At 41.5% G+C, this 26502-nt stretch overlaps 2 protein-coding genes across 8 annotated transcripts in view; one reads left to right on the forward strand and one right to left on the reverse strand.

The window, feature by feature from the left end:
* efcc1 (EF-hand and coiled-coil domain containing 1) overlaps window positions 1-6120 on the reverse strand; it is an 18546-nt gene extending 12426 nt beyond the window's left edge. The window contains exons 1-3 of one of the 2 annotated variants that reach the window (XM_086198420.1): window positions 4563-6120; window positions 3338-4361; window positions 1721-2154 (exon numbers count right to left, since the gene is read on the reverse strand). In XM_086198420.1, the coding sequence (XP_086054546.1) occupies window positions 1721-2154; window positions 3338-3991 (1088 nt within the window). In that variant the 5' untranslated portion in view covers window positions 3992-4361; window positions 4563-6120. Of the gene's footprint in view, window positions 1-1720; window positions 2155-3337 lie in introns of both variants that reach the window. The other variant, XM_086198422.1, reaches the window with a different exon arrangement.
* Window positions 4981-25592, forward strand: cfap92 (cilia and flagella associated protein 92 (putative)). 6 transcript variants are annotated; one of them, XM_086198415.1, is made up of 14 exons: window positions 4982-5213; window positions 6190-6671; window positions 7164-7357; window positions 8391-8586; window positions 8694-8804; window positions 9347-9442; window positions 13142-13326; window positions 13470-14332; window positions 14418-14588; window positions 16312-16567; window positions 17808-17972; window positions 18851-19033; window positions 19218-19368; window positions 23772-25592. In XM_086198415.1, exons 2-13 carry the CDS (start codon window positions 6548-6550, stop codon window positions 19335-19337), a joined length of 2664 nt encoding a protein of 887 aa, XP_086054541.1. In that variant the 5' UTR covers window positions 4982-5213; window positions 6190-6547; the 3' UTR covers window positions 19338-19368; window positions 23772-25592. The 6 variants fall into 6 exon arrangements, with proteins under 6 accessions (XP_086054545.1, XP_086054541.1, XP_086054542.1 ...); XM_086198416.1 differs by lacking the exon at window positions 23772-25592 and adding an exon at window positions 19653-21485; XM_086198417.1 differs by lacking the exon at window positions 23772-25592 and adding an exon at window positions 20580-21485.
* Window positions 25593-26502: the final 910 nt, after the last annotated feature.

A 26502-nucleotide genomic window follows, 5' to 3' on the forward strand; every position in this document is an offset into this window, starting at 1 on the left:
AGAAAGCAGACCAGTCTGGTGAGGTTCCCACTCAATGGAGCTCAGTCTTGACAAGTCAGTACCTTTGTGCTGCTGAATTATTAGCCATTAGGGTATGAATGGAAGGGCAGTGAATAGACTTTAGAACACAGTCTGCATACATATAGATTAGTAGAGGTTTGGGTTAAAGGAAGGATATGATACACACCAAATGTATTATTTTGAATTGCTCAAAGTTTTGTGGAAAAGTAATAACTATCTGTGTTGTGGCCATAATAATAGCATTATGTAGATCTTACAACCATTTAGACTAGAGACATCTCTACATAAGAAGTCAAGACATGCAGATACTGATTTATGGTTGGAGCAAGAAAACAAACACAGGGCTAAACATTTAACCAGTGGCTTTATATTGTAAAAGTCAGATTACACCCTTACTTCCACCAAAACAAGTAGCTACAGTAGCTGAGCTCAGGCAGGATCCACTTGCCACACACGTTGCCTGTTAAATAAACTAACACACTGCAAGACTGAGATTCTGAATAGTAAACCACATCAAACATTCATAAACAGCTCGGCCGGTGTCCCAGGCATGAAGCCAAAAGTGGAGTCATTTTTTTCTGGCTATCTATGATGGTTGAGTGTAGCCACAAAGGTCCTTCCCATGCAGTAACTTGCCAAAACAAGTCATTTTCTCTATGACATGATGAACAGCCAGACACTTGTGTTGCCCTGGGATTAATTGTACCTCAAGGAAAACTCTCTCTGTGATTCTTTTACTGCACCTGCAAGCTAATGTAAATTTACATTAAAAAAAAATCATACATATAAATTAAAAAAAAATTAACAATTCAACAAAAAAAAAGTATGCCGCATACAATCACTGTTCACCCAAGAAAGTGTAGTGATTAACTATATCTAACTGCCAGCAAAGCATCAGCCACTATTTTAGAAACAACCAAAAGTCCTACACTATTAAGGGACAATATGTTGGTATCTGAACATGTCAGGGTTGGGTTGTCTTCTTTTGTAAAACCCAATTGTTCCTCAAGAGGCAATGGGAGGGTCACTGTAGTACAAACAAGTCAAAGCTGTACCAGAGAATAGAACTAATCGTCATTGTACCTGGAGGATCCTGTGTGTCTGTGCTTGCTGTGAGAATATCACAGCACCCTGTTCCTTTTAACAATGTTATCTGTAATATCACCATCTAAATCATGGGAGGAGTTACATCACAGCACATCAGTTACAAGCCAGTATGGCTGAAGCCCCAGGCTAAATGTAGTGCACACTCACACAAGTTCAAATAGAGATTATTCACCTCCACACTTCCCTGCACTCAGATTGCACACTGTAACAAACAGAATTCAATTCACATCAAATTTCACTGTCATGTTATGAGTTTGCATAAGTGTGTGTTCCCCAGTGCCAACTCGTAGACATAGGATATACATAGGATATGTCATATTTGCACCACAGTGCATTAATCTGTCCTTCAAGCAAAATCCAAATATGATTAGGTTTCACCAATGCCTCCCTATATGGGACAGCCACATACTCTAACTGTACATCTCTGCTCAACACTAACATGCAAGGGACCAAAAGGCAGAGGAGCTCTCTGACTTCCTTAGTTGTTATACTTATTATTCTTGGTTTGAATGGTCCTTGTGAGCAACTGTTTGACTAAATTTGTGGCATTTCTGCTGGGTGTAACACATTTACTTTTTTTTTTTTTTTTTACCTGTAGTAAAGCAGCTCTGATTCCAGCTGGAGGATGTGTCTCTGCAGCTCTGGGACATGGCGGGCTTTAGCCTCCAGATCCTTCACCTTTCCCAGGCCAGTGAGCAGTGCCTGCCTGGCTTCCTCCACTTTCCTCCTCATTTCCATCTGCTCCCTCTTTAGGGCTTGGTTGCAGTCCTCTAGTGCAGCCATAGTCTCTTTAGAATTCCACAGTTCCTGCTCCAGTCTCTGATTACACAGCATGGCATCCTCTACCTGTTGGTCTGTGGAGCTCCGCAGCAGCTCTATTTCATGGATAATGTTCTGCATGCTCCTAATGTTGCTATAGGCACTACGTTTCAGATTGCTCTGACTTTTCTGGGCAGTCTGTTTCTGGTGGGCAACAAAACAGCCTTCCTCTGACTTATGTTTGGAGTGACTTTTCCATAGTCCCACCTGAAGAAAGGAACAATAGTTCACAAGAGGGAATCACATAAAATACCTGGAATGGACAATTAACATCAACAAACATTTCCACTTATAATCATGTTTCCTTATATTACCAATTGTATAATAGTATAATAATGTATTTAAAACCATTAATATTATTTTGAATGTAATATCACTGTCACAAATCCACAGAGAACCTCCTTCAAATTTGTAAAATGTTTGCTGTACTTTAAAATGTGACATAGCATTATCAAATAGCACTATTTAATAGCAGTTAGCAATTTCAAACACCTCAGTCATGATTAGACAGATCACACATACAGCTGATGCATTTCTGAAGGCATGGAGAGAAAAGATGAACAAGAACATCAAATTTTCATGTAAACACCACACAAAGATGCTGCATATGGAAACTTTCATTTATGTTAGTGACTCCTGCTTTAAGACACACATGTTGATGGCCATTTTATTTTCATTCTGAAGGCTGGATTGTGCTCCACAGCCAGACCAGAAAACTGAAATTTCAGTATCATTAAAGTCAAGGTATGCTTTCCCTGGGAACCATGAAGTATAGGCAAGACTCTCTGGCTTCTTTTACACAATTTACAATGTCCAATGCTGGTCGGGCAAAAGTATTCTGTAATGTAGGAATGCTGTACAATGCTAGTGTTTGTTCAGTGTAAACAAGTAAAACTCCTAACAGTGGGAGTCTTCTCAAGTTCACCTGACTGCAGTACGCAGATCGGGGTTGGGCTAAATGTGGGCGGGGCTAAACGTTTGACTCCGCGGTGCCGAAAGTTAGGCTTTGCATCTACAGAGGTTAGGCTTCGGCATAGGTTCCGAATGGTTGTGTGCGGAGTCAAACGTTTAGTTCCACCCACGTTGAGCCACTCCTCGATCTGCGTACTGCAGCCTGAGCTTACTGGAACGGTTTAATTGTTATTATTTTGACAAACATGCCTGCTAACACGTTTGTAATAACAATAACAAAAAAACTTCTTGGACAATCTCTTTTTTTTTGTCTGTGTTTCACTGCCCCAGGTTTAAGGGGCAGCTATTGATTGCGGCCCAAATCATAATTTCAGGGAGCCGCACTCAAGCACATGGACTTACTGTGCATTCTTTAAAATTATGCATTGGTATGTGTGTTTGGTTTGTTCACCCCATCTGATTGTGATCCTGGACTCACCTGCAATGCTAAACAGCGTGCATCGCTGCTCTGCAGCGCGGCTCGCATGTCCTCGATCAACTCCCTCAAACTGGCATTCTCATCCTCCAGCTTCGCGATTCGATCCTCTGCTTCCTCCAGGGCTACTATCTCCTCATAACACTCCCTGGAACAGGAGCCAAGCCTGCAGCCAGAGGCGTGCCGACCTTCTGGGAAGGGAGAGGAACCCACACAAAGTAGCTTCTCCCTCCGCCTCAGAGGGCTTCTCAGATGGATCTGAGTCTCTATGTGCTCACTGTCCTTGCCGACCAGCAACCGGCCGTTCTCATACTGACACCCTGCTTTTGTGCTGAAGTATCCGCACAGTTTGGCGTGGAAGTGTCGGAAGGTAAGCTCGTTGGGTAAACACGTCAAGACACCGGTGGACTCTGCGTCGGCCGAATCTTTGTTCAATCCAAGAATCTCACACAAGATGTTAAAGTCATCTACGGGGATTTTGCCTCCACCTTTGTAGTCCATATGATGGAAGATCTCCTGCAAGTACTGATCTAGTCCGGTGGCTAACACTATAATTTCGTTCTCAACTCCCCGGTCCAGTCCGTAGTGGTACGCCAGGGTGCTGACGATCCATTGCGTCCTGCGCGCTGGTCGGCTATACGGATCCACTGAGTCCATCGTTTCTACTAAACTTCAACATCATCACCCCATAAACTCTGTTAGCTGGTTTCTGCGAGCACCGATCAGTGCGCGGAGCGAGTTCATTGTTCCAGACTGCGCAGTTCGAGTAAGGCGTATGCGTTCTGACCGAGCAGATTTGAATTAAGCACTGCCCCCCAAACCCCAAACAGGGGGTCCCTCTCCCAACAAAAGTCAGCAACACGGCCTGCGTATAACGGTCTCAAACCTCTGTATAATTGCCACCAGGTGTGTAAACTTCAGTCGTTGACTTGCCATGATGTGAGATGCCCCAGAGACGAAGAGGCCGAGGAGCAGCTCGAGCCCAGTCTGCCTTTCTTCCTGTGTCTGTCCGGCTGTTCATATGTGTCTACATTTGTAAAGATAAATAAAAATATAAATAAATAAAAGAAAACACATTATTCTTATTCTTAACACCAACAACAACAACAACAACAACAATAACAACAACAACAACAATCATAATAATAATAATATTAAGATGTTCACCTTTTCTTCTACTTATGCTGTTTTTAAGTGGCATCTATACTCAACGAATAATATAGACTACCTTTATGAGAGCACATGCTGCCATCCAGGTCCGCTCGTAAATTCCAGCTTCAAGCTCCGGAGATTCCTCTACTGAAATAGATTGTCGTTTGTGGAAAAAGACATTTGAAAACCAAAGCTAGTCGAATGAAACAAGGTATTGTTGCATATCTTAATCTGACATTATCTCAGCATATTAATTTATGTATATCTCAGGTTGGGCAGTTAGATGAGTAAAGTTACTACTTCTGGCTTTGTGTGCTGTCAATAATCAATGAATATCCTTGATTACAGCCTAATAATCATGTTGGCCGGGATTTATTTATTGCGTTTTCTCCCTTTTTTTTTTTTGATAATTTCAAAGCAAGTAAAGCTTGTTAAAAAAAATACAGTTCATAGCTCTGTTTTCCTCACTGACATTGAATGGTCTGTCCCAGTGGAAACTCACTTCCTCCACTGGTTGTCGTGGCGACGCGTTACCCGCACGGAAATCGTGTAGGTCGAAGTTTTGTGTCAGCCTGATAACCTAGTAAAGAACCTCTTGAAGGTACTCAGCATTTGACAGGTTTAGTTAAATTTAGATGAGCAACTTTAGAAATTCAAGTCCATGTAAAAAGAAGCGATGAGTAATGCCATTGTCAGTTTACTGCCATTCACACGGAGTTAAGCTGAGGTGAGCTAAGAAGAACCAATAACTTGAACTGATGTATGTTTTCATTTATATATACATCCATGATTTATATGAGGGAGAAAATGTTGGTTCATTTCTTTAGTTAGTTAGTTTATTTTATTTTTTTGATGTAAAGGGACTGCCTCAGATTCTATGGCAATGAATATAATAACTAAGCGAATTAATCATTTAGGTTATTATCATTATTATTATTATATATGAATTTAATTATGTAACCTAATTGTGTTATTTGGGCAACTGTTTAAGGATCTAAGGGGATAATTAAGATGATATGATTTTATACATTGTAAGTTTCATACATTGTAACTTGCCTCTCTAAGGTGCTATGTGTAAGAATTGGCCAACCATTGAATGCATTTGTTTTCCACACTACAAATTAAATCAGTAGGTAGCTCATTTGAGCATGTACTTTCATTGTGACAGTCCAATGCACCTGTGCAGTAATCCAGCTGTTAAAGCAGTTTTTACCCTTTGAATTTGCAATACATTAATCAAAATAAAGCAATCATACTGATTCAGATTAAGGTATTTGGTGTATGAAGGAGTAAAGTGAGGATTGGTCATGAGTATGTACGGGGCCTGAGGCCAGAAAACTATGATTTAGGGCCATTCAGTCACTGAATCACTCAGGTGGGATTTTTTTTTTTTTTTTTTTTAAATCTAGTGTGGTCTGATGAAGCATAGTGATTGGAGCATGTCAGTGATGATGCAGCCTCTGTCTGTAAGAATATAAATAGCTGTCTGCATGTAATCTCAGACCCCCATGTTGTCAGGCCCATGTTTTGTTATATCACAAAAAACCAAAGCCATCCAATAATAATGTGATGTCATTACTACTGCTCACCCTGCCCCTTACTCACTCACTAAGAGGGTGCTGTGCAACTGTAGTCAGCTGATGCACTGGATGGTGTTAGTGATGATGACAGTCTTTAAATGAATGTGTCATTTTATTTTACAGGATGACAGACCAAATTGGAGATTGCAGAGAACCTGCAAGAGTGCATGTCATTGTTCACAGAACTGTGATTTTAAGCCCAGAAGTCACTTTGTGATTGAGTAAATTTTTGCACACTGCATCATTAAAGACTTTTCTACCTTTTTTGGAGGACTGTTACCTGTTTGATTTCTAGCTGCTGGACATTAAAACAGTCGTGAATCAAATTAGACACAGTGGCCTTCAAAATATTTGTAATTGCCATGGAAAGTATCCTGGTGGAGTGAGAGCCAAAGTTCAACCTGCACTGTGTAAATCACAGCCAGACTGTGATGAAGGTGTAGATCCAGAACAAGAGGGTGTCCTCCAGCATCAGACTGATATGTTGTCCATGCAACAGGATTTGAGAGAGATGTCATGCACTCTAGAGGATCTCCCAACACTTGCAGATGATGGCTCCTATGACGTCACATGGACAGTGTATATTGCACTGGCCGTTGGCAGAGGTATGTGTGTTATGCAAAATTCATGCAGCTAATTAGGGTTGCACAATATTGAAATATTTTTTGATAACCAATGTACCAATATTTTACAACCTATTTAGCTGACTGTCAATATTGTCTGTATAAAATTACATTTTTGTCGTATTAATTATTAAATTAATGTTTTTCTTTATTTTCATAACATTGGGAAAAGCCCTTTGCTAATTGTTGCTTCATCATAAACAGCAATAAGCAAAAATGAACAAACCTTTTTTTTTTTAAAGCTGGGCATATTAATATCAGCTATTTGGGCTGATATCCATGATTTTAAAAATGGATCAATATCTGCTGCTGCTGATGGCATGCTGACATTCCTGCATCCCTACAGCTCCACAGGATTATTAACAAGAAATAACTGTCAGGATGAGCTGATGTGAAAATGATTGTGTGCTCATCCTCTGCAAATCACAATTAATAAACATGACAACTTATTCAAAAACGCTTATTCCCATTTAGAAAAAGACACCCATGGAACTACTGTAAAGGCCAGGAGAACAAAGAACTCACCGCATCATTTGGTCAAGTTTCACAAACCTCAGGCCTGCTATCACATTGAATATAATCTGATGCCAGCTGCCACCAAGACAGTCAAAGTGGACCTGATTGTGTTTGGCCCTGTAGCCAAAATATACAAGGAAGATGAGCTCATGGTAAACATCACCTAATCACAGATCTATATGTTGATGGGTATTATCTATCCATCTATCCATCTATCTATCTATCTATCTATCTATCTATCTATCTATCTATCATAAAAGTACATTCTTACTGTTGGCAAAATGCCCCAGTTCATGCACATATTTATATATATTCATCACATAGTAGCAACGGGTTGTATCCTGTACTTTACAGTTAAACCTTTCCTGCAGAGCTAAAACCCACGCCAAATGATGAATTAGTTGTTGCTGCTATACCCAACTGTATCCTGACCTGCAATCGATGAAGAATAGCAAGAGATAACATTAATCTGACATCAAATAATTTTAAGCGTTAATATATCCAAAAGTATGTAAAAATAGGGAAATCCTCCCATATATTTTTAATTAAACAAAATGTAATTAACAGCAAATATCTGTGGGAGGGCTTCGATAGCCATGGGCCTGCTTCTCATCTGTTTGGAATAGAGTGCCCAGGGATGAACTATTTTTGTAATCCAAGAGAAAGTTAGTATTACCATGGGCTCCCTTTATCAAAACCCAATATGTTGCATTGGATTTTGGCTCATTAAAAAATAAGCTCTATGGTAAACAAAGGTTTGAGACTTACAATGTTTGTTCATAATGATAATCTTCACAAATGAACACCACTTTTATGTTTGAAGCATAAATGCAATTGTTAGTGTTAAAGAGCTAACAGTAAGCTGTGAAGGGACTACACCAGGGATTGATTTCAATGTCACTACAACTCAGCTTCACACTTACTCTGTTATCACCATGATGATGTTTGTAGTCTTGTTTAACTATATTTTAGAAATTGTGGTTTTTAAGACTCATATATGTTTTGCAATTAATGAGCTACATTTATGGACATATTTCATTCAGTAGACCTAAATATTAAAATCACTGAGTTAGTGTGAACCCCTGATCTTCCGCTTCCAGATATTAAACAATTCTAACTTACTTCTGGGTTCTGTAACTTAGTCCCATTAATACTCAATTACATTGTTCTGTGTCACATTCACAGATTCAGAGGACCTGGCAAGAGGGAGAGAGGATATGGGTTGGCTGGAGCCAGAACTTCAATATCCGTGTCAGCAGGGACGCATTGATTGATCTCCACTCTCATAAGATTCGACTCCAGATAAGTGACACCTGGGACAATCTCTGTGTACATGATCGCATGAAAACCTGTCGGGTTGAAGATGCACCTGACACACACGGTGAGCATCAGTCAAAACTTTCCCCCCAAATTACACCAATTTTTCCACATTATGTTTTTAGTATTTTACGAGAAATGATTTTGTGACATTAATTCCTTCACTCCAAGGTGACGTCAGTACAATGGTTAACAAAATGAGAGGACAACGTGAGACAAGGACACACTTGTGGCAAGAGGACAAGAATCATACTTCCAGCCCAGATATGGGATCAGTCATAGGTGAGCGCACTGACTACAACGATGATTGTGATTCTCTAGTAGGCTGATATACTTAAATGTTTAGTGTTTGTCATTTGGCTTGACGAATGGGTTCTATTTTGATCTTCAGAGGTTCTCCAAAATATTTTTTGACATCTGAGTTATATACCACAAATCTAGAATTACTTTTTGCCCACACCGTATTGGCTGATATTATTCAGTAATTGAAAATTGTATCATCAGAATATTGATAATACACTGAGAGCTCTGTCTCAGTCCACTGTACTCATCTGTAATAATAGTGTTAAAAGAGGAGACAGAATGAAATGAATGCACTGAAATGAAATGAAATGAAATATATTCACTGTAATCATCACTGTCAAATAATTATAAGATATGTTTAAAGTCCATTAAAGCCTGCACTGCATACAAATTATGAGATGAGACAAACATGCAATAGCTTGCAGCAGTAATTGTAGTTTAACACTACTACACTTGTTATTTGTCATCTGTTCTTATAAAGAGTGGGTTGAGTGATATGCTGCCTCTACCTTTGTGAACAGGTTTAAAAAGAACAGTTACTAATGTTGTTGAGCTCAAGCATGCACAGAAGACTAAAAATACCTGTGTTGAAATCAGTCCCCTTCGCTTGTTTGGAGGTAAGTTGCTCTTTTATTTACTCAGAATCACAAGAGGTGATTAATTATTGGTTCTCAACTTTTCAGGGATGTCAACTACCAAGTAGGACTAGAGGGGTAGCAAGGTAACTTCAGGGTCAACCTAGATTTTTCTGTGCTTCAAGGTTGACTTTTTAGTGGAGTTTATTGCTGCGAAATCATAGACAGGGTCGTCCTATAGGATCCCATTGACCTATATGCATTCCATCCATCGTCATCTTCCGCTTAGTCCTTACTAGTAAGGGTCGCGGGGGGGCTGGAGCCTATCCCAGCGTTTACAGGCGAGAGGCGGGGTACACCCTGGACAGGTCGCCAGTCCATCGCAGGGCAAACATACAGAGACGAACAACCATTCACACTCGCATTCATACCTACGGTCAATTTAGAGAATCCAATCAGCCTAGTCCCCAAATTGCGTGTCTTTGGACGGTGGGAGGAAGCCAGAGTACCCGGAGAGAACCCACGCAGGCACGGGGAGAACATGCAAACTCCACACAGAAAGATCCCGCGCCTGAGCCGGGACTCGAACCCAGAACCTTCTTGCTGTGAAGCCACAGTGCTAACCACTGCACGGTGGTCACCGTGCAGCCCCCTATATGCATTGGTATGAGTAATGAAGATTTTTTTTAGGGAATTATTTACCTATGCCAGTTTGGTAAATGAGACTTCACAAGTGAGACAGAGCACAGTCGGCTCTCTGAGTGACCAACGCAATAAGGTTGATGGGTTAATTAAGGAAACAACGAGATGAGTTTTGGTACCTTAAAAATGCACCTTTATCTTGTTAGGGATATCAAAATCTACAAACAGTAAAATACAATTTAAGACATTTGAGATTTATTTTTCTCGAATAAAATGTGTCTCATCTCCATTTTTGGAGATTGGTCATCTAATGCAGACAATGCCCCTTATATATGCGGATCCTCACAACCAAGTAGGTGAACCCTGGGCTGTGTTGTCTGGTAATGCCCCTTTATTCACTGTTTTGCTCAACCCTCATAATATAGTTGCTATGTTTGTGGATGACACTAACCCTAACCCTAACCGATACCAAGTGTTCTCCTGCTGTCTACTTTGCTACTATTTTCCATACATTATAGAAACAGAGAATGTTGCATGTGTTATCCTGAATGATTCCAAAGTCAGTATAGCAGCTTCAATTGATTACAATGCAAGCGGTCCGTTACTACAGCTGTGTCACAGCCAGAACCAGAAAGAGGAAACTCATCTTGGCTACTTTCAGTCACTATTCAAACCTACTCATGGAAGGCTGTGGTTCTGCTGGGACTGCTAAAACTTTCCAGCTGTAGAGAGACAGAGCCTCCAAGAGGGGAAAATAGTTAATCTCTATTCGCTGGCTTTGCATTGCTGGAAGGTTTGTCAGTGAAAAAAAAACTGGAAATACTGAAATGCTGTCAACAGACAAAAATTACAAGAATATAATTTTTCGAAGCTGGTGAACAAAGAAACCAAGTCTTCAGGAGTCAAATGTGGTGGATGGGACCCTGACACTCATGCTCATGATGTGTGCAGCAACAATTTGTTACTTAACATTTTGAGAAGATGCATCAGAAGTCAGCATCAACACTGAATAAGAGTGTGAATGAGGGGCAGTGTTGATGCTGACTCGAGGCATTATTTGAGTAAATTTATAACAAAAATCCATCTGGACCTCCAAAAGCTTTATTCCGTCTGTCCATCCATCGTCCTCAACTTATCCAGGTCCGGGTAGAGGGGGCAGCAGCCTTAGCAAGGAAGCCCAGACTGTCCTCTGCCAACGACATCCACCAGCTCTTCCGGGGGACTCCCGAGGCGTTCCCAGACCACCCGAGAGATATAATCCCTTCAGCATGTCTTGGGTCGGTGCTGAGGCCTCCTCACGGTTGGATATGCCTGGAAAACCTCCCAAGGGAGGCGTCTAGGAGGCATTCTCACCAGATTCCTGAACCACCTCAACTAACTCCTCTCGACATGGAGGAGCAGTGGCTCTACTCTGAGTCCCTCCCGAATGACCAAGCTTCTCACCCAGAGAGCCCAGCCACCGTGTGGAGAAACTCATTTCGGCTGCTTGTATCTGTGATCTTGTTCTTTCGGTCATGACCCAGAGCTCGACTATAGGAGAGGTTAGGAACGTAGATTGCCTGACCTTTAGGCTAAGCTCCCTCTTTACCGCAACGGACCAGTTTAGCGCCAGCATCACTGCGGACACTGCTCCAATCCGCCTATCAATCTCCTGCTCCATCCTACCCTCAATCGTGGACAAGATCCCAAGATACTTAAACTCCTCCACCTGAGGCAGGACCCCCCCCCCCCAACGTGGAGTGGGCAGGCCACCCTTTTCCGGCTGAGGACCATGCCCTTAGACTTGGAGATGCTGATTCTCATCCCTGCCGCATTTGGCTGCGAACTGCCCCAGCAAGAGCTGGAGGACATGGTTTGATGGAGCTAAGAGGACCACGTCATCCACAAAAAGCAGAGACGACATCCTCCCGCCACCAAACTCGACCCCCTCCACCACCTGGCTGCCCCTAGATATTCTATCCATAAAAGTTATGAAGAGAACCGGTGACAAAGGGCAGCCTTGGCGGAGTCCAAACCTCACTCTGAACAAGTCAGACTTACTGCCGGCAATGCAAACTAGATTCCCACTCCTCCGGAAGATAGACTGAATAGCCGTTTGTAAGGCCATCCACCCCATACTCCCCGAGTACCTCTCACAGGGTACTCCTGGGAACACGGTCATAAGCCCTCTCCAAATTCACAAAACACATGTGGACTGGTTGGGCAAACTCCTATGCCCCTTCCAGCACCCTCGTGAGGGTGAAGAGCTGATCCACGGTTCCACGGCCGGAACAAAAACCACCCTGCTCCTCGATCTGGCTGACTATCGCCCTGACCCTCCTCTCCAGTACCCTGGCGTAGACCTTTCCAGGGACGCTGAGGAATGTGATCCCTCGATAGTTGGATCACACCCAGGCAGGCAGATCATCCACCCCTGGAACTCTGCCACCATCGAGTTGTTTAAATGCCTCGGCGACTTCTGACCGAGAGATTTGACAACTGTGTTTCAATGAGCCCAGCAGAAACATTGTTTTTGAGAGTATTTTATTCTCGGGATATCTTTAAATGCCTTTTTAAAACATGGAAATATTTTCTTTTTATTTCCAAATAATATGTAGACCGGCGGCACAGTGGTGCAGTGGTTAGCACTGTTGCCTCACAACAAGAAGGTTCCGGGTTTGAGTCCCAGCTCGGGATCTTTCTGTGTGGAGTTTGCATGCTCTCCCTGTGCCTGCGTGGGTTCTCTCCGGGTACTTTGGCTTCTTCCCACCGTCCAAAGACATGCAATTGGGGACTAGGCTAATTGGATACTCTAAATTGACCGTAGGTATGACTGTAAGTGTGAATGGTTGTCTGTCTAAATGTGTTGGCCCTGCGATGGACTGGCGACCCGTCCAGGGTGTACCCTGCCTCTTGCCCGTAGCCGCTGGGATAGGCTCCAGCCCCCCCGCAACCCTTAACAGGAAGCGGAAGAAACCCTTAACAGGAAGCAGAAGAAAATGGATGGATGGATGGATGGATGGATGGAAATATGTAGACCAGCACAGTAACTGTTCAAACACAAAATACGGCTGATGTATTTTGTCTTCAAGTGTCTACACTTTTGTGTCTACTGTTTAGGTGAGACTTCGCTGACCGATTGCTTCCCTGTCTGTTTGGCTGGTGTATATGAGGTGATGTCCAACATCAAACTTGACAGGCCGCTAATATCAGGCCAACTAAAGTGTGAACTGAATCCACTGGTCATCACCATTTTGTCAGCGACCTCAATGCCTTCAGTCCCAGTCCCTTTCAGTGTCCTACAGGTGTGACTTTTATCTTGCATAGTGTTTATTCATGATATTATGTGGCCTTTTAATTTTTAAAGAACATATTATCTCTGTGATCACACAGTAGCTTTTCTGACGTTCAAGTAATATGGCTAACATTGTAAATGTTCTTTTTTCAGGAAAAATGTGAGCTTGTGTACTGTCAGTATAAGTTCCCTAACTTGAACATGCACAGAACAGACTATCAGAAGCATGGAGACACCATCTATTTCCAAGATGTGAATGTGATTCTGACTGGCTTGATGACTCCGAGAGAACAACAAGAGCTTCTCTCCGGTCCTCCTCTGGAGATAGAAATTCATGATCGTGACAGAAAATTGGAGAAGAAAGTAAAACCTCCAACAAAGTTTGGCACAGGGCGAGATGATAACACGTGCAGCAATGCCCCATCATTGAAGCAGAAGATGATGGATTTGAACTCTTTTGGGATTGTGAGCCTCAACCTCTCCGAGCTGTTATTTGGTAAGATGGGCCTGAAAATGTGGCTACCAATCAAAAGCTGCTCTCCTCCTTCACTGGATACAAGGAGGCTTAGTGCCAAGGGCCAGAAGATGACAGACCCAGCAGCTAACACTGAGCCCATCCCACCTGGACATTACTTAATTGCCAATTCTCAACTCCAAGTCAAAGTTGAGATAACCTTCCCACTCAACGTTAAGAACGACAGCTGTGAAATGGAGCCCTGTCATGGCCCATTTGGATACATCATCTACCTCTTTGGATACAACAACCAAACTGTGATGACCAAGCTGAGAACTCAGCTCCTCAGAATCAACGCAGCAGCATTCCATCTGTTCACAGATTCACAAGAAGCTACAGAGAGAGCTTTATCAAATTACATGATGAATTTTAAGCCAGAGGAGAGCAACAATGTGGACTTTGTTACAGGATTCCACATGGCAGATCAGAGGAATCACATCTTTGTTCTTGAGGGGCTGAGAGATAAAGCAATAAAGAATTTGTGGAAGGCTGTTCCTCCAAAGTGAGCCCACAAAATTTAATTACCATAACAGCCCATGCATTTGGATAAGGTGTATAAATTCTTCAATATGTCTCATGTTTTGCAGGCTAAGTGGGAGTGAGGAGGAGCAAGTCACAGTCCTTTACAATTCAAACCTGAGTTTCTTCCGTCGTATCTATGACTCAGTAGCCCTCAGGCCCATCTTTCTCCGTGAGCCATTGGAGACCATCGTCAGACAGGTCTATTTGAAAGGCCCCAGCTTCCATGCTTTGTCAAGGTACATACATAGACCACGCCCTGGACAGGTTGCCAGTCCATCACAGGGCCAACATACATAGACAGACAACCATTCACAGTCAAAGTCATACCTATGGTCAATTTAGAGTATCAGTTCGCCTAGTCCCCAATTGCATGTCTTTGGATGGTGGGAAGAAGCCGGAGTACCCAGAGAGAACCCATGCAGGCAAGGGGAGAACATGCAAACTCCACACAGAAAAATCCTGTGCCCAAGCTGGGACTCGAACCCGGGACCTTCTTGCTGTGAGGCGACAGTGCTAACCACATAGTTTTCTATACGTATCCATCCATCCATCCATTGTCTTCCGCTAATTCCTACATTAAGGGTCGCGGGGGGGGGGGGGCTGGAGCCTATCCCAGCGTCAATGGGCGAGAGGTGGGGTACACCATGGACAGGTCGCCAGTCCATTGCAGGGCCAACATAGAGAGACAAACAACCATTCACACTCACATTCATACCTATGGTCAATTTAGAGTGTCCAATCAGCCTAGTCCCCAATTGTATGTCTTTGGATGGTGGGAAGAAGCCGGAGTACCCGGAGAGAACCCACGCAGGCATGGGGAGAACATGCAAACTCCACACAGAAAGATCCCGAGCTGGGACTCAAACCCGGAACCCTCTTGCTTTGAGGCCACAGTGCTAACCATTGCACCACCGTGCAGCGGTCTATAGGTATATTTTATCAAAATCACTCTAAATGGTACATACTGTACATCACAGAATACCGCAGCGGTTCGCTGTCAAGTAGAATTTCGGCCACTAGTTATCAGCTGTGAGATTCTCTAGAAACAAAACTGACATATCATTATGATTTGTGATAGCAAACAATGTTCTGTGGACACAGAGCAACATTAATATTAGATTTGGGTTGCATTTCTGGTAAGTAATACTACCTGGTGAAAATAATTTTATTCAGTGTCCCAAATCCCCCCCAAAAACCCTTTGAAACAAATACACCATCAGATTATTCTGGTTTTTGCCACAAATGAAGAAAACATTATTTATTTTTCAGAATTTACAAAAACTAGCATTTTCTGTCTGCTCAATATTACTAGATGCAGTATAAAAACTTAAACAAAACACCACCCATCTTAAATCAATATTGATTTGTCTAATTCCCAGCTCCTCTAGAGCCTCTCAAATGGTCTTTGACCAAACACTGAGCCCATCATTGATGCGTCTGCCATCAATGAATAAATCAGTTAATGGGTATAAAGGTTGATATACTAAAAAAATAATTTATGAATGTTCTGGATTTATTATTCACCCTAGGACATCCTGTCTGCCCCCAGGTTTAGATATCCTTGTATACATTAGGTTCCCAAGCTTTTCACCTCCTGGACTCCATAATATATTTGCTAGAGACTCAAATCTATTCTGATCTAATCTATGTTAAATTGAACTACAACTGTTATCTTTCATACCCATTATGACAAAAATATTTCTAATTTAGACTTGATTTCATGGACATCTTGCAATACATCATAGAATAATTATTTCTGCTGGACATTTAATTATCTCACTTTTTTTTCCATTGATATGATAATATAACAGTAAGATAACACCCTTTTAAAGGGCTCCGTACCCTTGTGTCTAACTACTGCATGGATATTATCTAAGCTAGACTCTATTATCAGATAAATTGCATAGTTTACCCATTGAAACAAACATTAAATTCTATAAACATGTTCCTTATTCCCAGGTTAAGGCAGCTTTGTCAGGCAAGGACACTCAAAGATGTGGTGCAGTACAATCTTTTGCCTTCATCTGCCATGATTCTCAGCATCAGCAAAGAATACGGCACATATGATGAACAGCTGAAAAATGATGCCGCTGAGGTGAAACTGCCCACTCGGCCTGTACGCATGAAAAGACATCCACCTTTGGACACACAGAACAGGGAATACTTGAGATGGAAACACATCCACCAGCAGACGATGCCCAGAAACTTCATTCAGGTGTGTAAGCCTAAACGGCAACATGTGCGTGCACGTGCGTGCGTGTGTGTGTGTGTGTGCCTGTACGTGTGATCCAGTGATGGATGAAACTGATGAAACTGCAGATTGCAGCCACTCGCCCTATTCCTCCCTCAGTGGAGTTTAAGCTTTATAGTGGGCCGCAGAATCATTCATGAATGATCTGATATTTACTTCTAAAACTTTCAATCAGTGAGTTTTGCAGGGAAATTAATTTGTTAGCCCCCAATTGGCCACACTTAGTTAAGAGAGAGGAAATAATTACCAGTCTCATTACACTGTCACGCTCCCATTTGAAGGGAAAGAGCCCAACATAAAAAAAGGAATTTCTCATGTAATCCATTGTTCCATCTGTAATTCCTTGACAGTCAATACATTCAGGTACAATAACAGTATGCAAAGACAAAATTTAAATTACATTTTGGCTACATTATCAGATTACACCTAGTATTAATGGCCTTAAATGAAAAGGCAGATGGACCAAATTGTAATATGTGGCATTGGTTTCATGTAGTCTTGAGGACGTCCTGGTAGATCTGGCAATGCTGTTTTTCCATCCATCCATGCATCCATTTTCTACTGCTTATCCTGTTAAGGGTCACGTGGGGGCTGGAGCCTATCCTAGCAGGAGAGGCAGGGTTCCCCCTGAGTGGGTCACCAGTCCATTTCAGGGTCAACACATACTGTAAAGACAGGAAATCATTGGCTCTCACAGCCACACCTATGGTCAATTTAGAGTGTCTGATTAGCCTTCTTGCATGTCTTTGGACTGTGAGAGGAAGTTGGAGTACCAGGAGAGAACCCATGCAGGCACAGGGAAAACATGCAAACCTCTCGCAGAAAGACCCTTTGTTCCAGCCGGGGCTCGAACCCAGAACCTTCTTGCTATGAGGCAACAGCGCTCTAACCACTGCACCACCGTCCCACCCCGCAATACTGTTTATGTGTAATGTCAATAATTCTGATAGAGGAGGAGGGACATATTTAATCTTTTAAACAACATACACATCTGAATAAAACCTGAAACTATCAAAACTGAATATGTTATACTTCTTGAACATATTACACTGATGGAATTGGATTTGCTTTTTTTATCCAGAATTTTAAAGCACATTTGTTCTGCAGTTTCTCTAGCTTGTGATCAGGCATAAGGGATGGATGGATGAATATTCCAATAATCCATCCTAAATCCTAGAGTCACTCATGTTTTATTATATTTCAGGATAATATTAAAAAGGTGGAAGATGACAGTGAGCAGTTACAGAATAAACAGCCCACTGTACTACTGATGGAACCGGCTCCAGACAGACCAGTACACATCTACAGCATCCAGACCTACAACTCAAAGGAGCAAGCTAAGCATCTGCTCCACAAAGAGATGGCCAAGGTTAGACCATGCACTTAGCTCAATATATCATTAGGATCATGGCTAATGAAGGCCTTAGATATAGAGAGCCTTGCTGTTCTGCATCAGCTTTGATATCTGTATACCCCAGACTCTTTTTTCCTATTTTTTCCCTAATCTGCCGGAACCCCCCCCCCCCCCCCACCCCCATATTGTGTGGTCTACAAAGTATACAGTGTGCAGAGCATTGGTCCACATTACCAGTTCTGGTCTTGGGGTGTTGGTAACTATAGCTGATAGGATTGTAACCCACTAGTCTACATTTCCAAGCATTTCCTAGCACAAGGCACCTCATGCTGTCCACTTTTGGCCAATGGAAAAAACTTTCTTGGTCCTTCTCTCGCCGTCTTGTTTTAGGAGTTGCACTTTATGCTTCTTGGAGAATAGCATTGGTCGGTGTTCTCTAAGACTTGATAGCTGCAGTTAGATGTTTCAGCTCATGATTGCACCTCCAAGTGCACCTGCTTTGGGAGAGGCTAAATTTGCATTAAGTGACCATGTGCCTGAGCATGCCTGAAGGTTGCTGATGGATCTTCTCCCAAAAACTGTGGAGATTTCTGGGTCAAGGAACTCATGTGTCATCCAGGAAGAAGCTGATCATACTTACCTCCATCTTACCTCCATTTCCCACAAGTACTTGCAGCTGATCTTCTTTTTTTCCCCATTTCACCCTCTGCCCCTGCCAGGCTTGGGAGACTGCTGTAGCACATCATGCTGCTTCCTTCATGTCATTTTTTCTAGTTTTAATCTTTTCACAAGATTTATTAACAATAAGAAGAATATCAAATATGGCCAGCCTTATTGTTGAATTTAGCATAGATAAGCCAACATATGTCTATTACCTATGTCCATATCTCCAGGTGCCAGGCAGGAAGTTCACTTACAGTCAGCAGTATCTCAGTGCAACAGTTGAACCAGGCCAAGTGAAATCTCAAAGGGACTCCAGGGATTCCAGGGACTCTGCAATCTGGGTAACGAGCAGTGACACATCCCACGTACACCCCAGACAACCAGATGAGGCACGAGTGGAGGAGCTTAGGAAGGTGATGTCACTCATCAATCTAACTAAATACCCTGAGTTCAAAGGCAGAAATCTATAATATTTATAGAAATGATAACCTTCCTGTTTCTTCAGTTATCTGGACCACACAATCATTTATTACACTCAGCTGTTTGGGGTGAAGGGTGGTTGTGTTTTTAATAATATTTTTGTTTGCTGTCCTTCAGCCATGGAGAGAGAATGTTCTACATGGCAACACTATGAAGCCTACACTTTCACGGGAGAGGTGGACTTGGAGTAAACGTCATCAGGACTTTCAGCTCTACAGCAAACCTCCACCTCAGTAGAGCATACCTCCAGTGACAAGTCATCCCACTGGTATGGACTTTATTTGGCTACACTGCATCAATGTGAACATACAACACTTTTTAACTGCTAGTAATGTTACCCCTTTTGTGTAACTTTTGGTCCATTGTAACATGTCCTCATACTTAAATGATGTATGTGAGTGTTTGTGATGATCCACCAGCAAATTTTTGCCAAGATTTAGACAACAGGAAAAAAAATTTTAGAGTTAGGGAAAAACAGGCAGCACATCATGTAATTGCACATTCAAAATGAACACCCACTAACATCTTGCTTTTTTTTCTACTGTGTGAAAGGTTTCCATCGGCATTTAATCCCAGGTCAAATGACACTTCATGAGATAGGGCTCGGCTCTAATCTGTAGGTACAATGTTGGTGAAACAGTAGCAATTTAGATCATGTAGCAAAGGGGGCAGTATTTACATGATAAGGGGGAGGGGTCTGGTAAAATTACTCCTCAGTTGTTAGGGCTCCAGCACCGATTAGCAGCGAAAATTTTGGCATAAGATTGAAAATTAAGATCATCTGGCATCCATCCATCCAGGCGATCCAGGGGAAGGTGGTGCCATGGATACTGTAGGTGGTTTGAAGGCGTGTGAGGAGGATAAAGTGGATAGTTGTGTCAAATTCTGCTGAGATTGATCAGGTTGTCGAGCATCAGAGGGGAGCAGGGGAGCAGAAATTCTGTGATGTTGGTGTGATTATGAAGTGGAGTGCCAGCAGCAGAAGCTATGTTATGATTCTAAGTGATTTAGGAGTCTTTTTATCTTCCCTTAACTTTTCACAGATTAATAAACTGATTTTGATATTAAAATGCTTTGTAAAATACTCTTAGATGAGAAATATAGGAGTTCTAAAAGCCAAAGAATTCCAGGCATTATATGCAGTACTCTTGGTTTGACATTATAATGGCTTTTTCAGATTTTTAATATTTGCAGACAAACTCCCTTCCTCAAAGGACAATTAGTGGCATCATTATTAAAAACAAAATTGAGATAAGACAAACAAAATCCTTCTCAATCATTACTCTTGGACGTTTGGAAGTGTGTGGCCCTGTCTGTTTTTTTAGTCTTTTCCATCTGCCTGTATTTTATGATTTTTTACTACGTTTTCACATTTTTGTATAAGTATGGGGGAGACTGTTGGGGGATCTACCACGGTGCACTGGGCTTCTCTCTCCTCCTATACTCATACGTGTCACTAACTCATCTTCTTCTCTGGAGCCTTTGTGCTTCCTCACTTCCCAGATCCCTGACTTATGCTGCTGCTGAAGGAGGCTACAGACCTGAAGAGGCTCAAACTGCCACCCTTAGCATCACCTGTTCATGTCCCCGTTAGTCCATCAGTTTTTCCCCTTTCTCTTCCTCTTTATCTCTGCCCCTCTCTTTCCCTCTGTATGTCTTTCTCCATTATCTTTCTTTGTGTCTGCCCTGCACTCCTGCTCTCTTTCCCCCAACCAGAATTGTTGGGTGTAAATTCATTGAAGGAATGTGGTGCTAGACCTGCTCTACTTATAAAGTGTTGTGAGATAACTTTTGTTGTGATTTGGGGCTATACCAATAAAATTAACTTGACTTGACTCTTTCAGCATGATCACCTCCATTTACCTCCATTTACCCCACATGGGGTCATGACCATCCAGCCCATAACAGCTAGCCGGCTGGTACCTGTGATCCCCAATGACTAGGTGCAAACAGGTTTAAAAGGGCCTTTTTGTTGCAAGTGTGACTAATGATAACACCTCAAATACATTTGGGCCGTTCATGATGTGAGCACCCATTGCACTTGAGCTTCACCCCAATGACATCACGTAATGCTGACAAGACAGGTGTATATCCATGTATACCATCACACCATCATTCAATACATATAACCACAATGATTAAATATTTCCTCAACACCAACATTGCATGATCATGAAAACACTGCTTGTGATCTAACATTTGTCTGTGTGTATTAGATGCAGAGCTGCTGGCTCAGCATCCTCACAGCATCATCACAGGGCTGCAGATGGACACACATGCACATATAACACCCCCCCCCCCCACACACACACACACACACAAACACACAACATACAGACACACACACAAACTTGCACAGGTTCATGATTTTACAGGATGATCAAACATTAAACCCACATTAGTGGAAAGTCTGTCACGTAATGTAAGGTAATAATTTGCATATCATTCACAACCACCACAACACAATATGTACATATTGTGTACTTTATTGTTTGTACTGTGGCTTGTAGTAGTGCATCCCTGCTCAGGCTGCTCCATTTTACGTGGTATTGTATATGTTTTACAATAAATCCCATTGTAGAATTTCATGGTTTCTGTTGGATTAATCTTAAGTGTCAGCACAACAGTTTTCCTATGATAAACACATGTACTCATAGTAATAGCCTATTTGTAAATAGTCAAGGCAGAAGAAGTGGAGAAGTGTGGGGGTTTTGCTGGCTGCAGCATTTTCTTTCATGTTCTTGCAGGTTACACGTGGGCAGCATTCTCTTCTTGGTAGGCCAGCTAACGGATTGAATTGAAGTGAATGGAAAAAACTTTATTTATTAATGCGCTCTGATTACAACATCACAAAATCTGACAAAATTCTGTTAGAAATTACTGCACATAAATAAAAACTGTACAATAAATATAAACAACAAAAACAGCAGGTGCAGCTCCTGTGGAAAGCAGCTTGTTCAGCTGAAGAGAGCCCTGTCGTCTATTTCACTTTCATGGGCATAAAAAATTTAGGCTTTCTTCCCTGCCTTTGTGTTCATACACAGTGAGTCTAGTCTGAAGTGTGATTATAAGTATGAAACCTCAAACTACTGGCACGTGGGAGCAACGACAATTATGAAGGAAGCTTGCCAGACAAAGCTTTGTAGATAAATAAAAGACTGTGTTTCTTTCTATGAATGGCAAGGGAAGGTAAACTCACTTTTTAACATTGATGGGTAAGAAACCTGTCACCAGTAATCACACATAGGGCACTATGAAATACTGCATCAAAGTTGTTTCAGAACGTTATGAGGCATGCTTATATAGCACATCTGCATAATCCAAAACAGACATTACTGTTGATTTTACAATGATCTTTCAGCTACTAAGCCAGAAACAAGTTCTTTTTTCTTTTTTTTTTGTTCTGAACAGAAGCAACTTTTCCCTTTTAGCTTTTTAGTTGGGTGTTTATAAGAATCAGCTATTTCAATTTGCATATTCTGTAGAGTATAAATCCTTATACTGTCATCAGTTCCGTGGAACCTTGAGAACAGCATGCATTTATTTTTGTCAGGGTTCAAGATAAGCTTAAATTCAATAAGGACTCATCAAAAATAGATTGCAGATTTGAAGCAGGCATTTTAAGAATTGGACCAGAACTATATAAAATGGTGCCTGTCATGGTCCCACCTGGGCCAAGTCTAGTTTTCAGTGATGGACTTATATTTTTATAGCTATTTTAGTTCACAAATGTTTAGTTCCTGTTTTATTTTGGTTGTTCTTCCAGTATTTGTCAGTTTCTCACCTATTTGAGTGCTTCACCTGTGTCTTGTCAATTAGCCCATCCTGATCTGTCACTGCCCTGCTCCTAGTGTCTCTTACTCGATCAGCTCCTTCCATGCCCTTGTGCTCTCAAACCCTTTTCTTGTTTCATCTTAAGCTAAGAGTATCTGAGTTTTGTTGTCATGTTAATTTTTGTTGGTCAATTGTGTCTCCTTACATGTACCGGTCACTGAGTTTTTCGTAAATAAACCTCCATTTATTTCAAGTCCTGCCTGCACTCCCTTCTCTGTACTTGCAACCACTGCCTCACATGACAGAAAAATCCAACCAAAATATGGACACAGCAGAGGATTTAACAGACCTGCCTTTCTCCTGGGAAGATTGTGGGTTTAGCAGGAGAACCTTTTTAAAAGACACTGATGTTTTTTGACTCACTGACCCGAATCTGGGAGTGAGTGAAGAAACAGGCGTCCATCCGTCCATCCATTTTTTTACTGCTTATCCTGTTAAAGGTAGTGTGTGTGTGTGTGTGTGTGTGGGGGGGGGGGGGACCTATCCCAGCTACCTTCGGGCGAGAGGCAGGGTTGGCCCTGGATGGGTCGCTAGTCCATCGCAGGGCCAACACATATAGACAGACAACCATTGGCTCTCACAGTCACACTTTAAGATTAGATGAGATAAGATAAACCTTTATTTTTCCCACATGGGGGAAATTGGCAAAAAAAAAAAAATAGAAAAGAGGTCATAAAGACAGAAAATTTAGAGTGTTCAATTAGTCTAGTCCTTTGCATGTCTTTGGACAGTGGGAGGAAGCCGGGGTAACCTTTAGAGATGTAGAAGACCTTTAGAGTTATCACTAATGAGTTCATCAGTTGTGACTGTCATTAATCCACTACTCTCCATCCTCAGGAGGCCATCTGCAGCCAGAGCTCAGGACAGCTGCTTGAGGAACAAGAGGCTTTCAGGGTAGGAGCAGCACCATGTCACCCAACAACAGCTTCATCCCTGAGGAAGGACTTAACTCATATATTTTTTGCCAAGACAAGCAGAATGAATGGTATAATAGACACAGTCATATTCATGAGTTTGAAGAAAAGTTTGGACAAATGCCCATTTTGTGATGATGTGACCAGAGCAAGTGGCTACTGTTACATAGTTGGCCACCTATGAAGACAAGAGAATTTTTTTTTTAACAAATTACAAAAACATATTTTGTTACTCAGTGAATGCGTCACTTGTCAAAGTTCTGTTGGTTTGACTATGCTTAATTTGTGAAAATGTACTTTTGCATATTTTGGGCAATTTCTCTGGTGGACTTCACCTGTATAGAGGTTTCCTGTTGGTTATATTTCAAAATGTTAAAATATAACAATCTGTTATAATAGTGTGAGACCAGGTCCTGGACAGAACTTATTTTGGAATGCTCCAAATGTTGAAAGATATCGATGGAGAGAAGTCCCTCTGTTCTGTTGTAAGGTGTATCTGTAGCGCTGAAATTATTTTGTTAAGTTCAGCATTGATGTGTACACTGTCTCTTTAAGAGTTAGAACTGGAAGAGCAGCTTTATGGCCATTACAACCAGGCATTAGCTGAACCAGATAGCAGGTTCTTGTAAAGCCTTTTAATATTTCCTTAGGTACCCGCTGTTATTTTGTTATTTCTGTTCACAGTGGGATTTTAGTCACTTGCATGGAAAATGATTTTGAATTGAGGATGAAGATGTTTTACTTTCTTGAGATTTAAAGGGAGAATATGTAAAAGTCATTTACACTGGACTGATTCAGATTATTGTCACAAAGTCAAGGAGATCATTTCACAAGGATTTATTTGTATTCAGATGTAGCTTGTTGTGTTTTGTTAACATTTGTATGTGGGACAGATATGTCATTTTGAAGCAGAAGAGTGCTGATGAAAATTTACAGTTGATCATTTGTGCCCTAACCGGCAAACTAGGATTTGAGCTAAAGTATAATTATAACACTTAATTTGAAAGATATATTTCAGTCAAATATTTATTCTTTGGACTGGCATACTATTATCAAACCCTGAATAAATTCTAGTTACAGCTCAATTAAAATCTGGTCTTATCAATATCTTGGGTTTGAAACAAACTCGTACTTGATTACTTAACATCCCAGCTTGGACAGAAACAGTGATTGTTGTCCACTTTTAGGTAGCTCAGGAGCCTGTACAACCTATAGTACCGTGAACAGTCACCTCATATCTAGGATATCTTCAACTTGCATAGGTTGGCATCGTAAGGGATCTTTGGACTGTGGGGGGAAGCTGGAGAACCTGGAGAGAACCCACGCAGGCAAAGAGAGAACATGCAAATTCCACACAGAAAGATCCTGTGCCCAAGCCAGGGCTCGAACCAGGAACCTTCTTGCTGTGAGGCGACAGTGCTGACCACTGCACATTAGCATAATTATAGTTTTTGTTTATGTTTATGACTCTACTACATATTCAACTATATTAAAAAGAATATGTAATATTGTGAACCTCTCGTGTATGAATATCATGTGCAAATATCTCTTCATATACCCATTAGGCAACACTAAAGAATGGACACATACTATGTATAATGTTGCTGTACATCACTTCAAGAAACCTTGTATTTTGATATACAGTATGTTACATGGGACTTATTTCCTGTAACCATGAGGGGGTACTCTATGATTTAAATGCAGCTTGTAGATGTCTTCAGGTCAGTTCTCATCAAACATGAGAATTCTGGAAAAGATCTGACCATGTTGGAGTCCAGTTCGAAGTTTCCAATACTATGGCCAAATATTAGACAAGGCTGCCACACTATGGTGACATTGTTTAACCAAAGCTCATCATTAGTTCTGAGGTGAACAGCAGCCCAGCCTGCAGACTAGACAATCAAGTATGCGTGTAACATTGTCCGCAGACAGAGCTAGTGTCATCTTGCCCACATCATGTCTCTGCTGCAGCTTTCCAAGAGGAAGTCTGACAGTCATGAATGCAAAGAAAGACAAGAAAGACAGGAGGGAGTGTAGAAAAGGGAACAGTATGTCATTAAGTTTTTTTTTTTAGTAACTTGCTAAAAGTCCACAAAACATACTTGACAATGAAGAAAATCTAAAATTTTGTTTTAATTGGAGTCAATGCAAGACGGCAGTGAAAGCTTGACAGACCTCTGCTTGATTGAGTAGTCTGCATTTCAGGGCATGGCATAGCGAAGGGTCAATTGACTCCATATTGGTTTTGTGCCCAGACAAGTCCCAGATAAATGGACCAGTTAACCACCAATTCATATTAATGTTTTTCTTGAGCCTCTTCAAATAATGATTAACTGGATAAAATCTGTGGAGCATTTTGAAGGATATTTCTTCAACATGATTAACCTAGCAACCTGGTCAAAAACTTACTTGGCCGTGACCAGACCTTTTCTGAAACAATACCCTTACATAATTGTACCAATACGCAAAAGGTGCTGATCACATCTTGTTTTTTTTAGTGTTACATCAAAAACAATTTTTCCCTTGTTCCATCAAGCAGGATGGGGTATACACTGTCATTGTATAGTATATACAGTTTACTAAAACCATAAAAAAGTGAAATAATTCCTGAGGACCACCATTTTTGTTTTGACTCTCCCACCCTGAATTAACTG

Source organism: Aulostomus chinensis, chromosome 3, assembly GCF_037954235.1.
Source record: "Aulostomus chinensis isolate RoL2024-O1b breed Wild chromosome 3, RoL_Achi_v1.0, whole genome shotgun sequence".
NCBI classification, from domain to species: Eukaryota; Metazoa; Chordata; class Actinopteri; order Syngnathiformes; family Aulostomidae; genus Aulostomus; species Aulostomus chinensis.